The 14,463-nt window shown below is 43.0% G+C and overlaps 1 protein-coding gene across 6 annotated transcripts in view; it reads right to left on the bottom strand.

Annotated features, from left to right (window-relative positions):
• LOC112231051 (retinoic acid receptor RXR-alpha-A) overlaps positions 1-14,463 on the bottom strand; it is a 161,068-nt gene that overhangs the window by 15,083 nt on the left and 131,522 nt on the right. For all 6 annotated transcript variants that reach the window (XM_042311744.1, XM_024397573.2, XM_024397575.2 and 3 more), the window contains one exon: positions 1,781-1,910. In XM_042311744.1, the coding sequence (XP_042167678.1) occupies positions 1,781-1,910 (130 nt within the window). The remainder of the gene's footprint in view (positions 1-1,780; positions 1,911-14,463) is intronic.

Genomic DNA, 14,463 nt, shown 5'->3' with positions numbered 1-14,463 from the left:
TCCAATGAATCAATTCTAGGCTGAATAGGCAAACCAGAATGTTCTTTCATGCATAGGTTGTGGGCCATCAGTTCCCCATCTCAGACGTGCTTCCCAGAGAGACAAGTGTTTAACAGGGTGTACTGCGCCTGCCATCCCAATAAAGGCAACACACTTCATATACCAAGTAAGGGTAAGGCACGGAGAGCGTTGTGCTGTTTGAGTGACAGAGCTCCTTTAACTGTTCTGCCTAGCAACACTATCCGCTTTTCCCCAGAGTTGAGTTGGGAATGAGAGGGGCTAGAATGCTTTAATCTGTGAGACAGCAGAGCTAAAGTGGTTATTTATAGAAGACGTGAGTTGAGGGCTGAGAAGAAGAGAGAGGACGCTCTCAGCTAGCTCCAGAACAGCTCTTTCTCAGAAGGTCTCACTCTCTCAATCACTATGGGTACCCAGAAGGAGAATGGTTAGACGGGGTAGGAGAGGGTTAGAGAGATGGATGGGGATGGATGGGCCTCCTCAGGGTGAGTTTGGAAGTGAACTGTGTAATTCTTCAGTGATAATGCACAAGAAGCAGGTGTTTGGAGGATATATTGGCACAGGTTTGTCGAGGGCCGGCAAACGATGCCAATATATCCTCCAAACACCGGCTTTGAGGGCATTATTGCTTTTATACAACAAGTTATCAACATATTCAAATAATGATTGACATATTTTTATTTAAAAAATATTTTGATGAATTCATTTTATCCTTCCACAAGATATAGTCCTGACACAAATCTAGGGTTGCTACCCAAGCCGACTGGTTGTCTATTACTATCGGTTCGGGTTGCCAGTCTTTTTGCTCTGTATCTATGGACGCGACCCATGTTGGCTGGCAACGTTCTTATCCCTTGCTTGCCAGCTAGCCAACTACTACTAACTTACAGTCATGTCAAACAGTGCAGCCAGAATAACAATGAAGTAGCTGCATTTGCATTTGTTTAAGCTGTTTTCTAGTGACATTTATTTGGATTCATCCATAACAATGAGCTAATGATGCGCAATTTCACCTGGCATTGAACATAAGTTCTCTTGTCAGGAGCTAACCTAGAACACAGCTAACACAATCACTCCAACCTGAGCTGGAAAGACTTCAAACTAGCTGCACTTCTTTTCATTTTTCCTGTTTTCTATTGATAGTTCTTTGTATATATCCATAAAAATGGTGTTGATTCATAATTTCAACTGGCTGAGAAAAGCTGCCTACCTGTCTCATCCCGACTCCCGACATGTTCATTACTATGGGACAGCTGGAGATCGAATTTGAATAATGAAACAATGTTGCAAATGTCGGAGAGAAAGACAGCAAGATTTATACAAATCTCCGCTGTTGAAAACCAAATGTTAGTTTAAAATCAAGTTTATAAATTGCCTGGCTGGGATGATGAGACAGTGGACTGTGCAGTCAGATGGAACAGAGTAAATAGGCATTTTAACGTCATAGATTTTAGCCGGTGGTAACTTGTGGAATAGACACCGGCTAGAATGCGGTTTTAACCAATCAGCTTTCAGGATTAGACCCACCGGTCGTATAAGGAGCGACAAGCAATCAGCAAGGGCAACATATAGGGAAAATACTTGTAAAAAATTCACAAATGATGATAGCATACATAAAGAATATGACAGATGATTCATTCTATGAGATTGACTGCTCTTGACCTACAAATAGCCTACAAAGCCCATAATGCTGCAGTGACCTGCCCATGGGGATGCTGATGTGGTCTGATGAATGTTCATAACCTGGTCATGTTGAACTCACCTGCTCGTAGGAGGATGACCTGGTCATCCAGGGGCAGCTCAGAGAAGTGGGGGATCCTCTTGGCCCACTCCACCAGTGTAAAGAGCTGCTTGTCGGCTGCTTGGCAGATGTTAGTCACCGGGTCGTTGGGCTGGAGAGAGACACACGGGAAGGCTTGCTGTCACAAATACATTTAGCAAAGGTTGAAAGATACTTAAGTGATAATGCCCTCAAAGTCCATGTTTGGACGATATATTGGCACGCATGTTGCAAACCGTGCCAATATATCCTCCAAACACGAGCTTTGAGGGCATTATCACTTTTATACAACAGGTTACCAGATTTAATTAGAATATTGTTCCAAACAATGTTCCAAATGTCGGAGAGACAGACAGCAATATTTATACAAATCTCTGCTGTTGAAAACTAAATGTTAGTCTAAAAGAAATGTGAGATAATGTCTAGATGCTTTTTATAGTGGAGATCAAGTTAATAAATTGCCTGGCTGGGCTGATGAGACAGTAGATTGCGCAGTCAGATGGAACAGAGTAAATAGGCATTTTAACATCATAGATTTAGCCAGTGGTAACTTGTGGAATAGACCTCAGCTGGAATGCAGTTTTAACAATGTCCATCGGATGGGGCCACAGTGTCTCCTGACCCCTCCTGTCTCAGCCTCCAGTATTTATGCTGCAGTAGTTTATGTGTCGGTGGGCTAGGGTCAGTTTGTTATATCTGGAGTACTTCTCCTGTCTTATCCGTTGTCCTGTGTGCTAAGTGTGCTCTCTCTAATTCTCTCTTTCTCTCTTTCTTTCTCTCTCTCGGAGGACCTGAGCCCTAGGACCATGCCTCAGGACTACCTGGCACGATGACTCCTTGCTGTCCCCAGTCCACCTGGCCGTGCTGCTGCTCCAGTTTCAACTGTTCTGCCTGTGGCTATGGAACCCTGACCTGTTCACCGGACGTGCTACCTGTCCCAGACCTACTGTTTTCAACTCTCTAGAGACAGCTGGAGCGGTAGAGATACTCTTAATGATCGGATATGAAAAGCCAACTGACATTTACTCCTGAGGTGCTGACTTGCTGCACCCTCGACAACTACTGTGATTATTATTATTTGACCATGCTGGTCATTTATGAACATTTGAACATCTTGTCCATGTTCTGTTATAATCTCCACCTGGCACAGCCAGAAGAGGACTGGCCACCCCTCATAGCCTGGTTCCTGTTTAGGTTTCTTCCTAGGTTCTGGCCTTTCTAGACAGTTTTTCCTAGCCACAGTGCTTCTACACCTGCATTGCTTGCTGTTTGGGGTTTTAGGCTGGGTTTCTGTACAGCACTTTGAGATATCAGCTGATATAAGAAGGGCTATATAAATAAATTTGATTTGATTTAACCAATCAGCATTCAGGATTAGACCTCCCCGTTTTATAAATTGTGACGTGTGTGGTTGAGTGGGTATTATGCGAACACACTGTGTGCATGTTCATTTTTGCTGCATACAGTATGTGTCCAGTCACAGCAGTGCACCACTGGATGAGAGAGCAGCACAGGGCCTGATCCGCTGAGCCAAGACCCCACACACACACACACCCCTGCCTTGTGAATGATCACCTCTGAGGAGGAGCGAGCAGGAAGGCAAAACAAACAATGATTCTGTCCTAGCCCGAGGAGGAAATACCTGCAGAGAAGCAGAAGTAAAAACCTTACTACCTTACTCTCTATCTCCAGCACAATAGCAATGTCTGCAGTGCATTTCTATGTTTTGTAGAAAAAAAGAACTACCCGATGACATCTTCAAAAGTTAAAACATTTTAAAAACTCATAGTTTTTGAAAATCAAAGTTTTTTTGCTTTTAATCCTAACCTCTTTTCATGACCTTCCTTCTTATCATTTTAACCACAAATCATTGAAACGCACCATTTTCACATATGTAGACACTGGTTTGGTGCTGGAGATATTGAATATGAAGTTGAAAAGTGGCAGAATTGCCCTTTAAGAAATAGCTTTCAAGAAAGCTAAACAAGTTATAGTCTCTGGAATTATATGGACTAGTGAGACTGTATTCTCACTCACCACCTGGGTTATAATCCTGACTCAGACAGAGTAAAGTCTGGATGAAAAAGGTCAAGATGTAAAGTATATGGACGAAAAGTTAGCAGAGGACAACATGAAAAGGAGAGATCTGAAAGGTAGAGGAAAAGAACTGAGAGAGAGAGAGAGAGAGAGAGAGAGAGAGTGTGTAGGGTGGATGGAAATATGGATGTGAATGGACAAGAGCAAAGACACCTCAAGTTTTAGAAGCCATCAAACTGAAGGCCTCACTCGAGGCCTCACTCAACCCAGGAGGAAACCGTGGTTAGTGAAGGAGGCAAGCACTTCTAACGTATAAACATATCCAGTGGAGAGAAAAAATGTCCCCATCGATGTTATCAATAACAAAAGGTATCTTCTCTCGCTCCCCAACTTCTCTCTCTCACCAAATCCAACAGATCAATGCTGAAAGCTCCGAAGATCTCAACTACAACTGTAGCTCTCTGGAGAAGATTAGAGTAAGATGAGAAAAATGAATTGCACCTCCTCTTCCTTCCATTCTTCCTCTACTTCAAATGCTCAGGCCTAAGACTCCCCACTCCATCCCCCCTTCCTTCCTCCCTCCCTATAGTGTGAAACTCTCACTGACTGCCGAGAATCAGACACGACCGCTTGAAATATGAAACAGTATGAAACAGTTAACCAGACACAAAGCCAGCACTGTTTTGAAAACTGAAAGTAGTTTTTCTTTGGGAGGAGAAAAAAAAGCATCTTATAAATATTGAAGCATCTGATCTCTGTGGGAGTCGTTTGTGCACCGCACGGCTCAGCGCGACAGTTTTTCCGCCTGTATTTCTCCTTCAAACACATAAACAAATCTGCTAATTCATTCCAAAGGCAGCCGCAGCCGCAGCCCAAACAAAACAAAACAAAAGGGGCTGTATTTTGTGTCCCTGTCGAGGCCTCTCAAAAGAATACAACTCCCAGAGTTCTCGTTAAACACGGTGAAGGCTCATGAATATTGCATGGCTCTCTTAGCCGTGTTTACACTGACCTCGTTTCTCACTGTATACACCATGAAGATGACAGGGGAGAACATAGACCACACTCCCGCCATGAGCACATATTATCTCACTGTAGGTGAGTGAGAAGACACCAGTCAGAGGATGTTACGGGGAGTCACAGTGGAAGAGACCACAATGCCTTCCGAGGTCTGGAAGAATAATTGTATTTTTATTTAACCTTTATTTAACTGGGCAAGTCAGTTAAGGACAAATTCTTATTTACAATTATGAACTTCTTAACTATCTTCTTAAGATGATTGTCGCTAGGCAACCGAGCTAGCTAGCTATCTAGCTAGCAAGGACAATCATAATAGCATATTTTTACTGAGATCACTGGTCAATTTTTTTAATTGGATTTAAAACAATCAATACTGAAAATGTAAGATTAAGTTTGTGAGTGAATTAAACATGTTCAATTGCTTTCATTAAGTTATTTTCTCTTTGCCTTGAGTTTAAGAACTTTATTGAGGAATAGCAACTTTTCATGAATGTATTTTTAAGTATAAAGTTAAGGAAAAAAATGGCACTTAAGTATACGTTTCTTCTTAAGAAGATATTGTGAATTCGGGCCTAGGCCAAGAGGGACCGCTGTGACCTTACAGAACCCATAGCTGTCTGTGAGAGAAACTCTTTTACATTCCTTCTCTGTGAACATCCTTCGCTCTGGAGGATAGGGGGCCAGCTGATCATTTTCTGAAATAGACGTAACCCTCCCCAGAGGAGAGACGTAACCCTCCCCTGAGAAAGAGATAGAGAGATATGGAAAGGGACTGTGAGCGTTTGGGCTTATGAGAGATGCTTTGAGGACACCTTCTTAATGTTTGACGCAAACATGAGTGTTTTTTGTTCCAGACTGAATTGAAGGCTTTGGTGTGCATTATTCACAGCCAATATCCATCTCAGCCTCTCCTCTCACGGAAATGCCTGGCTTGCATATCGTCCTATTAAATTTTGATCACTTGTGGAGGGGAGAGATCAGAGACTGGCTTTTACATTTTTCATATTCTGCTTAAACCCCACTACAGTTGCGTGACAACAAAGAGAAATGTAGTAGTCAATAGATGATTTGTCCCTAATCCAAATTTCCAACAAGATTGTGAGTTGAGAGTAAAGATCTCATGATTGGCTGTTTGTTGAAGAAGAGTATTGAGAGTACCCTCAACCAAGTATGCTCTGAACAACATTAGCCTACCTCTCTGTTTACAAAGACACAGCAGAGAAAGAGAGAGACAAAGAATTATACAACTTGACAGATTCAAACAGCACACAAGGTTGGATTATACACAGACAGAATGAGAAAAATCCATAGCAAAAGAGAGAGGGATAGTGAGAAAGAGCCAGACAGAGGTAGGGAAAAATCCCCAGAATGTCGTGTTACCCCACTCCTCCCCATCCCTCCCTCCTTGAAGAGAAGGCCCTGGCTTGTCTGACTGGAGGCATGTTACTAATGCCTGTTTAACTCCGGTTCTAGGTCACCATGAGATAAACACACTTTATTCAGCTTCGCCAAACCCTGGTCATTAGACAGTGGCAGTCCCCATTCATGGTGTGCATTCACGGGCCCTGGCCCAGGGATTCACTAACACACGGGGCAGAGGGGATCCTAATATACTGGGACTGCCTGCCAAGGGGACAGCGCACGGGGACACATTCCAAAACTGACTGTGCCGCTCTACCCTTGTTTAATCGACTCCTAACTATGGATGCACGATATATCGGTGAACATATCGGAATAGGACGATATTAGCTAAAAATGCCAACATAAGTATTGGCCGATGTCTAGTTTAACGGCGATGTTAAAAACCGATGTCAAAGCTACCGTGCATACCTATATAACATAGATACTTGATGTAATAACGCTACGTAAAATGTTGCGCTACACGTGCAACACAGCATTCCTAACCTAGCCCACAATGTCTACTGTGTGGATGGAGCAGTGAACAAGTCCAGCAGTCATTTGAAAGAGTAAGAACATTTCAGTGAGACAACTCAAAGGGCGAAATCCATTAAAGCCAAGATAATGGAATTCATTGACCTTGACAGTCAACTGTTCCCTGTCATGGGTGATGTTGGCTTTTACTGACTGGTCGAGCACAAGTACACACTACCAAGTGCACTATTTTTCAGATGTTGCCCTACCGGAGTTACACAGTAATAGCGTCACTGCTATTAGTTTCACAACATACATACTATGGAACACCTTTTGGGTCTTTGCGTGTCAAAAAAGATCCAGTAGCACTGTCAAAGCTGTACAAAAAAGTCTGCAAACAAGCAAACACCGGCCACAAACGATGTGTTCACAATACCGCGTTGGTAATAAAGCATACCAATACAACCAGCCTAAAAACAATGACCAGTAGAAACTGCAGTCATTTTCATTATTCTTAGCAATGATTTAGGAATCCTTGTGAGTAAGTATTTGCTAGGTTGCTACTTATTGTTCGCCTATTGAAATTGAACTTCAGTTCATGAAAATAAATAGCTAGCCAGCTACTTAACCCTGTTGCCCAAAGCTAACGTAAAATGCAGCCAGCTAGCTTCATCTGGCTAGTGAGGCTCGAATGGACCGGGTTATGTATTGTGAAGCTAGCCACAATAGGGATTATGCAGTTTGCCTTCAAAATAAAAGTATGTCTTTGACAGTGAGGCAAATTAATACAAATAGTATAATTATGCAATACTTTTACTTTGAAGGCTATGTGCAAAGTCACTATTGTGGCTAATCCTTATTGTGGCTAGCTTCACATAGATGGGTCCGACCACCATTAATCCAATAAGAACTGTCTTCCAAATTAGGGTTATTTTAGATGATGACACCTAGCTATGTAGTTAGCTAGCTAACTACAGCTACTAAAGCAGATGTTGTGTTATTTTTTTGACACGCAAAGACCCAAACGTTGTTACATAGAAATCCTGGTTGAGAATGAAACGACTGAACAAATGAACCACGAAACAGCACAGCAAGTAAGTGAGTAGGTTTTGATGATGTTCTACTGGTTATGGGGACATACGTAAATGCCAACAAAATAACCTTTTGGTCAGTGTGGTGTGTGTGTGTGTAACCTTTATTTAACTAGGCAAGTCAGTTAAGAACAAATTCTTATTTACAATGAATGCGCCACCATATGGGACTCCCAATCACGGCCGGATGTGATACAGCCTGGATTCGAACCAGGGACTGTAGTGACACCTCTTGCACTGAGATGCAGTGCCTTAGGCCACTGCGTTCATGTGTGTGTGTTAACTATTTAACTGTACTAGAACGCTTAAAAGGATATCGATACCGTTATCGGCCCAAAGAAATCATATAGATGCATCACTACTCCTAACTTTTCATATGATTATGAGGATCGATTTCAGTGTCAATTGAAATATAAGTAGAAGGGGGAACTAGGAGGTGTCTCAGCAGTTGTCTTTAGCTAGGGCAAATTAGATGAATAAAAATGTCCCACATTACCCAATCTACATGGCCTATTGAACTACAACTCCCCATTACAATCATTACCTTAAACCATAGCAAGAAATAAACAAAAACCTACAAATATGGATCCACTAGAAATTACCAAGAATTACTCAAAAATGACCAAAACAAGTGGTATTTCTCTGTCTTTATCAAAGCTAGATTTCTAGAAAAGATTGATATCCTCCTCTATCTCCTGTGGGGCACCCCCTGTTGGTGTCAGAGCCCCAGTGGTGAGATGTAGAGCAGAGCAGTTACGGCAAGGCGAAGCCCAGACAGACACACACACAGAGTGATTTAGTGTGTCAGAGAGCTGCCAGCCCCTCCCCTCTCCTTTCCCTCTCCTCCCAAATGTCAACGCTCATCACGTACATTTCCATCTACCCAAGAACAGCTCCCATTTACTCACATAACAGCCTTCAGAGTTCTACCTTCACTTCACAGGACACTTCCCCCCCCAGAACAGACGAGTCCCAGAAGAAGCACTCCCTCCCTCCCTCCTTCCTCTGTCCCTCGCTCCCTCCTTCCCTCTCCTACACAACTGCTCTGTGTCTGTTGTTCCAGTAGGATTCCTGAGAAACCAGAGGTTGGTCAGATGCTGTCGGTAAAACCTTCCTTAGATTAGATGATCAAATCACATACAACTGGTGTAGAATTCACCGTGAAATGCTTGCTTACGAGGCCTTCCCAACAATGCAGAGTTAAAAAATAAAAACAGTAACACAAGAGTGGAGCAATATAAAGGGAGTACCAGTACCAGAGCAATGGGCAAAGGTGTGAGGTATTTGAGGTAGATACAGTGCATTTGGAAAGAATTCAGACTTGACTTTTTCCACATTTTGTTTACGTTACAGCCTTATTCTAAAATGGATTAAATAAAACATTTTCCTCAACAGTCTACACAAATGACAAAGCGAAAACAGGTTTTTAGAAGTTTTTGCTAATTTATTAACGATAAAAAACATAAATACCTTATTTACATAAGAATTCAAACCCTTTGCTGTGGGACTTGAAATTGAGCTCAGGTGCATCCTGCTTCCATTGATCATCCGTGAGATGTTTCCACAAGTTGATTGGAGTCCACCTGTGGTAAATTCAATTGATTGGACATGATTTGGAAAGGCACACACCTGTCTATATAAGGCCCCACAGAGCAAAGACCAACCCATGAGGTTGAAGGAATTGTCCGTAGAGCTCCGAGCCAAGATTGAGTCGAGGCACAGATCTGGTAGGTACCAAAAAATGTCTGCAGCACTGAAGGTCCCCAGCAACACAGTGGCCTCCATCATTCCTAAATGGAAGAAGTTTGGAACCACCAAGACTTTTAATAAAGCTGGCTGTCCGGCCAAACTGAGCAGTCGGTGGAGAAGGGCCTTGATCAGGGAGGTGACCAAGAACCCGATGGTCACTCTGAAAGAGCTCCAGAGTTCCTCTGTGAAGATGGGAGAACCTTCCAGAAGGACAACCATCTCTGCTGCACCCCACCAATCAGACCTTTATGATAGAGTGGCCAGATGGAAGCCACTCCTCAGTAAGGCACATGAAAGCCCACTTGAAGTTTTCCAAAAGGCACCTAAAGGACTCTCAGACCATGAGGAACAAGATTCTCTAGTCTGATGAAACCGAGATTGAACTCTTTGGCCTGAATGCCAATCATCATGTCTGGAGGAAACCTGGCACCATCCCTATGATGAAGCATGGTGGTGGCAGCACCATGCTTTGGGGATGTTTTTCAATGGCAGGGACTGGGAGACTAGTCAGGACTGAGGGAAAGATGAATGGAGAAAATTACAGAGAGATAAAAACTTGCCACAGAGTGCACAGGATCTCAGACTGGGGTCGAAAATTCACCTTCCAACAGAACAATGACCCTAAGCACACAGCCAAGACAACGCAGGAGTGGCTTTGGGACACGTCTCTGAATGTCCTTGAGTGGTCCAGCCTTTGCCCTGTATTGAACCCAATCAAACGTATCTGGAGAAACCTGAAATAGCTGTGCAGAGATGCTCCCCATCCAACCTGACAGAGCTTGAGAGGATCTGCAGAGAAGAATGGGAGAAACTCCCCAAATACAGGTGTGCCAAGCTTGTAGCATCACACCCAAGAAGAGGCTGTACTCGCTGCCAAAGGTGCTTCAACAAAGTACTGAGTAAAGGGTCTGAATACTTATGTAAATGTGATATTTCAGTTATATTTGCTAAAATTTCTAAAAACCTGTTTTTGCTTTATTGAGGTATTGTGTATAGATTGACGAGGGGAAAAAAACATTTAAATACATTATAGAATAAGGCTGTAATGTAACAAAATGTGGAAAAAGTCAAGGGGTTTGAATACTTTCCGAATACACCGTACTTACACAAGGTATTTGAGGTAGATACGTGAAGGCAGGGTAAAGTGACTAGGCATCAGGATAGATAATAATACGAGTGTGTGTGTGTGTGTGTGTGTGTGTGTAATGCGTATGTACGTGTGTTTGTGTTGTGTCGGTATGCGTGTGTGTGTTATGTGTGTATGTGCATAAGTAGTGTATATGAATGTGTGTTGGTTTTCTGTGGGAGTGTTAATGTTGTGTGTATGAGTGAGTGTTTATATGGTGTGTGTGTATATGTAGTCTAGTGTACATAGAGTCAGTGCAGATTGTTTGGGTACCATTAATTTACTATTTAGCAGTCTGGCTATTTAGCAGTCTTACGTATGGCTTGCGGGTAGAAGCTGTCTCTGAGTCTGTTGCTCCAAGAGTAGCAGAGTGAACAGTCTATGGCTAGGTTAGCTGGAGTCTTTGGCAATTTTTCGTGCCTTCCTCTGACACCGCCTGATATAGAGGTCCTGGATGGCAGGGAGCTCGGCACCACTCATGTACTGGTCTGTCCACACTACCTTCTGTAACATTTTGTGTTCAAGAACAAGTGACGTGCATTCACTATACCAAGCGTGATGCAGCTAGTTAAGATGCTCTCGATGGTGCAGCTGTAGAACTTTTTGAGGATCTGAGGGCCCATACAAAATCTTTTCATTCTCCTGAGGGGGAAGAGGCGCTACAGTGCCCTCTCCACGACTGTGCGGGTGTGTGTGGACCATGTTAATTCCTTAGTCTGTTGTATTATTCACGGTTGAGCCAGACATAGTCTCGTACTCAAGTACTATTTGAGAAGGTCTGGTCACACAAATTTCCTAAGTGGCAAAGGTCCAGATGGATATCGTCATATATCGGCGTAGTAACAAAACCCCACCTCACAACCCATGTGACCCCAAACTGTTTATACCCCTCTTGTTGGCGGAAAGAACATTTTGCAGTTTTATAGGTAATTTCCCGCAATTCTACACATTTTTCTTGAGGCAGAGAATTATTTTGATATTTTAAAGCTTATTTCCTGCGGCCTTGTAAAGTAAGCATTTCACGGTAAGGTCTACACCTGCTGTATTCGGCGACTGTGACAAATACTATTTGATTTGATGTGATTTGTTCCTCATCCTCATGTTGGCTAATGGCTGCTCCCTGTCAATCAAGCGATACCCTGGGGAGTCCCGCTCCAGAGAGGATAATGAAGATTGTCAGATTGCAGCATACTTGACCTGTAATGGTGTGGCAAATTGTTGTGATAACACTGATTACATGTTAATAATGGCCATTACTGCAAAGACACACGTCAGAGGCTGAGGAACCTGTTTCATACCGAGGGAACATTTTAGAAAATGGAGAGTGAGTGTGTATGTGCATGTGCATACAGTGGGGCAAAAAAGTATTTAGCCAGCCACCAATTGTGCAAATTCTCCCACTTAAAAAGATGAGAGACGCCTGTAATTTTCATCATAGGTACACTACAACTATGACAGATAAAATGAGGAAAAAAAATCCAGAAAATCACATTGTAGGATTTTCAATGAATTTATTTGCAAATTATGGTGGAAAATAAGTATTTGGTCACCTAAAAACAAGCAAGATTTCTGGCTCTCACAGACCTGTAACTTCTTCTTTAAGAGGCTCCTCTGTCCTCCACTCGTTACCTGTATTAATGGCACCTGTTTGAACTTGTTATCAGTATAAAAGACACCTGTCCACAACCTCAAACAGTCACACTCCAAACTCCACTATGGCCAAGACCAAAGAGCTGTCAAAGGACACCAGAAACAAATTTGTAGACCTGCACCAGGCTGGGAAGACTGAATCTGCAATAGGTAAGCAGCTTGGTTTGAAGAAATCAACTGTGGGAGCAATTATTAGGAAATGGAAGACATACAAGACCACTGATAATCTCCCTCGATCTGGGGCTCCACACAAGATCTCACCCCGTGGGGTCAAAATGATCACAAGAACGGTGAGCAAAAATCCCAGCACACGGGGGGACCTAGTGAATGACCTGCAGAGAGCTGGGACCAAAGTAACAAAGCCTACCATCAGTAACACACTACGCCGCCAGGGACTCAAATCCTGCAGTGCCAGACGTGTCCCCCTGCTTAAGCCAGTACATGTCCAGTCCCGTCTAATGTTTGCTAGAGAGCATTTGGATGATCCAGAAGAAGATTGGGAGAATGTCATATGGTCAGATGAAACCAAAATATAACTTTTTGGTAAAAACTAAACTCTTCGTGTTTGGAGGACGTAAAAATGCTGAGTTGCATCCAAAGAACACCATACCTACTGTGAAGCATGGGGGTGGAAACATCATGCTTTGGGGCTGTTTTTCTGCAAAGGGACCAGGACGACTGATCCGTGTAAAGGAAAGAATGAATGGGGCCATGTATCGTGAGATTTTGAGTGAAAACCTCCTTCCATCAGCAAGGGCATTGAAGATGAAACGTGGCTGGGTCTTTCAGCATGACAATGATCCCAAACACACCGCCTGGGCAACGAAGGAGTGGCTTCGTAAGAAGCATTTCAAGGTCCTGGAGTGGCCTAGCCAGTCTCCAGATCTCAACCCCATAGAAAATCTTTGGAGGGAGTTGAAAGTCTGTGTTGCCCAGCAACAGCCCCAAAACATCACTGCTCTAGAGGAGATCTGCATGGAGGAATGGGCCAAAAAAACAGCAACAGTGTGTGAAAACCTTGTGAAGACTTACAGAAAACGTTTGACCTCTGTCATTGCCAACAAAGGGTATATAACAAAGTATTGAGATAAACTTTTGTTATTGACCAAATACTTATTTTCCACAATAATTTGCAAATAAATTCATTAAAAATCCTACAATGTGATTTTCTGGATTTTTTTTCTCTCATCTTTTTAAGTGGGAGAACTTGCACAATTGGTGGCTGACTAAATACTTTTTTGCCCCACTGTATGTGGATAAGTGTGTTGGTGTCATTGTACATATACAGTGCATTCGGACAGTATTCAGACCCCTTGCCTTTTTCCATATTTCAGTATTGTAAAATGGATTCAATAGTTTTTTTCCCCTCTTCAATCTACACACAATACCCCATGATGACAAAGCAAAAACACCTTTTTAGACATTTCTGAAAAATAAAATGAAATAAAATGGAAATATCACATTCATAAGTATTCAGACCCTTTACTCAGTACTTTGTTGAAGTACTTTTGGTAGATATTACAGTCTCGAGTCTTGTTGGATATGACGCTACAAGCTTGGCACACCTGTATTTGGGGAGTTTCTCCCACTCTTCTCTGCAGATCCTCTCAAGCTCTGTCAGGTTGGATGGGGAGCATTGCTGCACAGCTATTTTCAGGTCTCTCCAGAGATGTTTGATCGGGTTCAAGTCCGGGCTCTGGCTGGGCCACTCAAGGACATTCAGAGACTTCCCGAAGCCACTCCTGCGTTGTTGTCTTGGCTGTGTGCTTAGGGTTGTTGTCCTGTTGGAAGGTGAACCTTCACCCCAGTCTGAGGTCCTGAAGGCTCTGGAGCAGGTTTTCATCAAGGATCTCTAAGTACTTTGCTCCGTTCATCTTTCCCTCAATCCTGACTAGTCTCCCAGTCCATGCCGCTGAAAAACATCCCCGCAGCATGATGCTGCCACCCCCATGCTTCATCATAGAGATTGTGCCAGGTTTCCTCCAGACGTGACGCTTGGCATTCAAGCCAAAGAGTTCAATCTCGGTTTCATCAGACCAGAGGTTCTTGTTTCTCATTGTCTGAGAGTCTTTAGCTGCCTTTTGGCAAACACCAAGCGGGCTGTCATGTGGCTTTTACTG

The sequence above is a fragment of the Oncorhynchus tshawytscha genome, linkage group LG33 (genome assembly GCF_018296145.1).
Source record: "Oncorhynchus tshawytscha isolate Ot180627B linkage group LG33, Otsh_v2.0, whole genome shotgun sequence".
Classification (NCBI taxonomy): domain Eukaryota; kingdom Metazoa; phylum Chordata; class Actinopteri; order Salmoniformes; family Salmonidae; genus Oncorhynchus; species Oncorhynchus tshawytscha.
The sequence above is the reverse complement of the archived record's forward strand: the minus strand, read 5'-3'. Positions and strand labels throughout refer to the sequence as shown.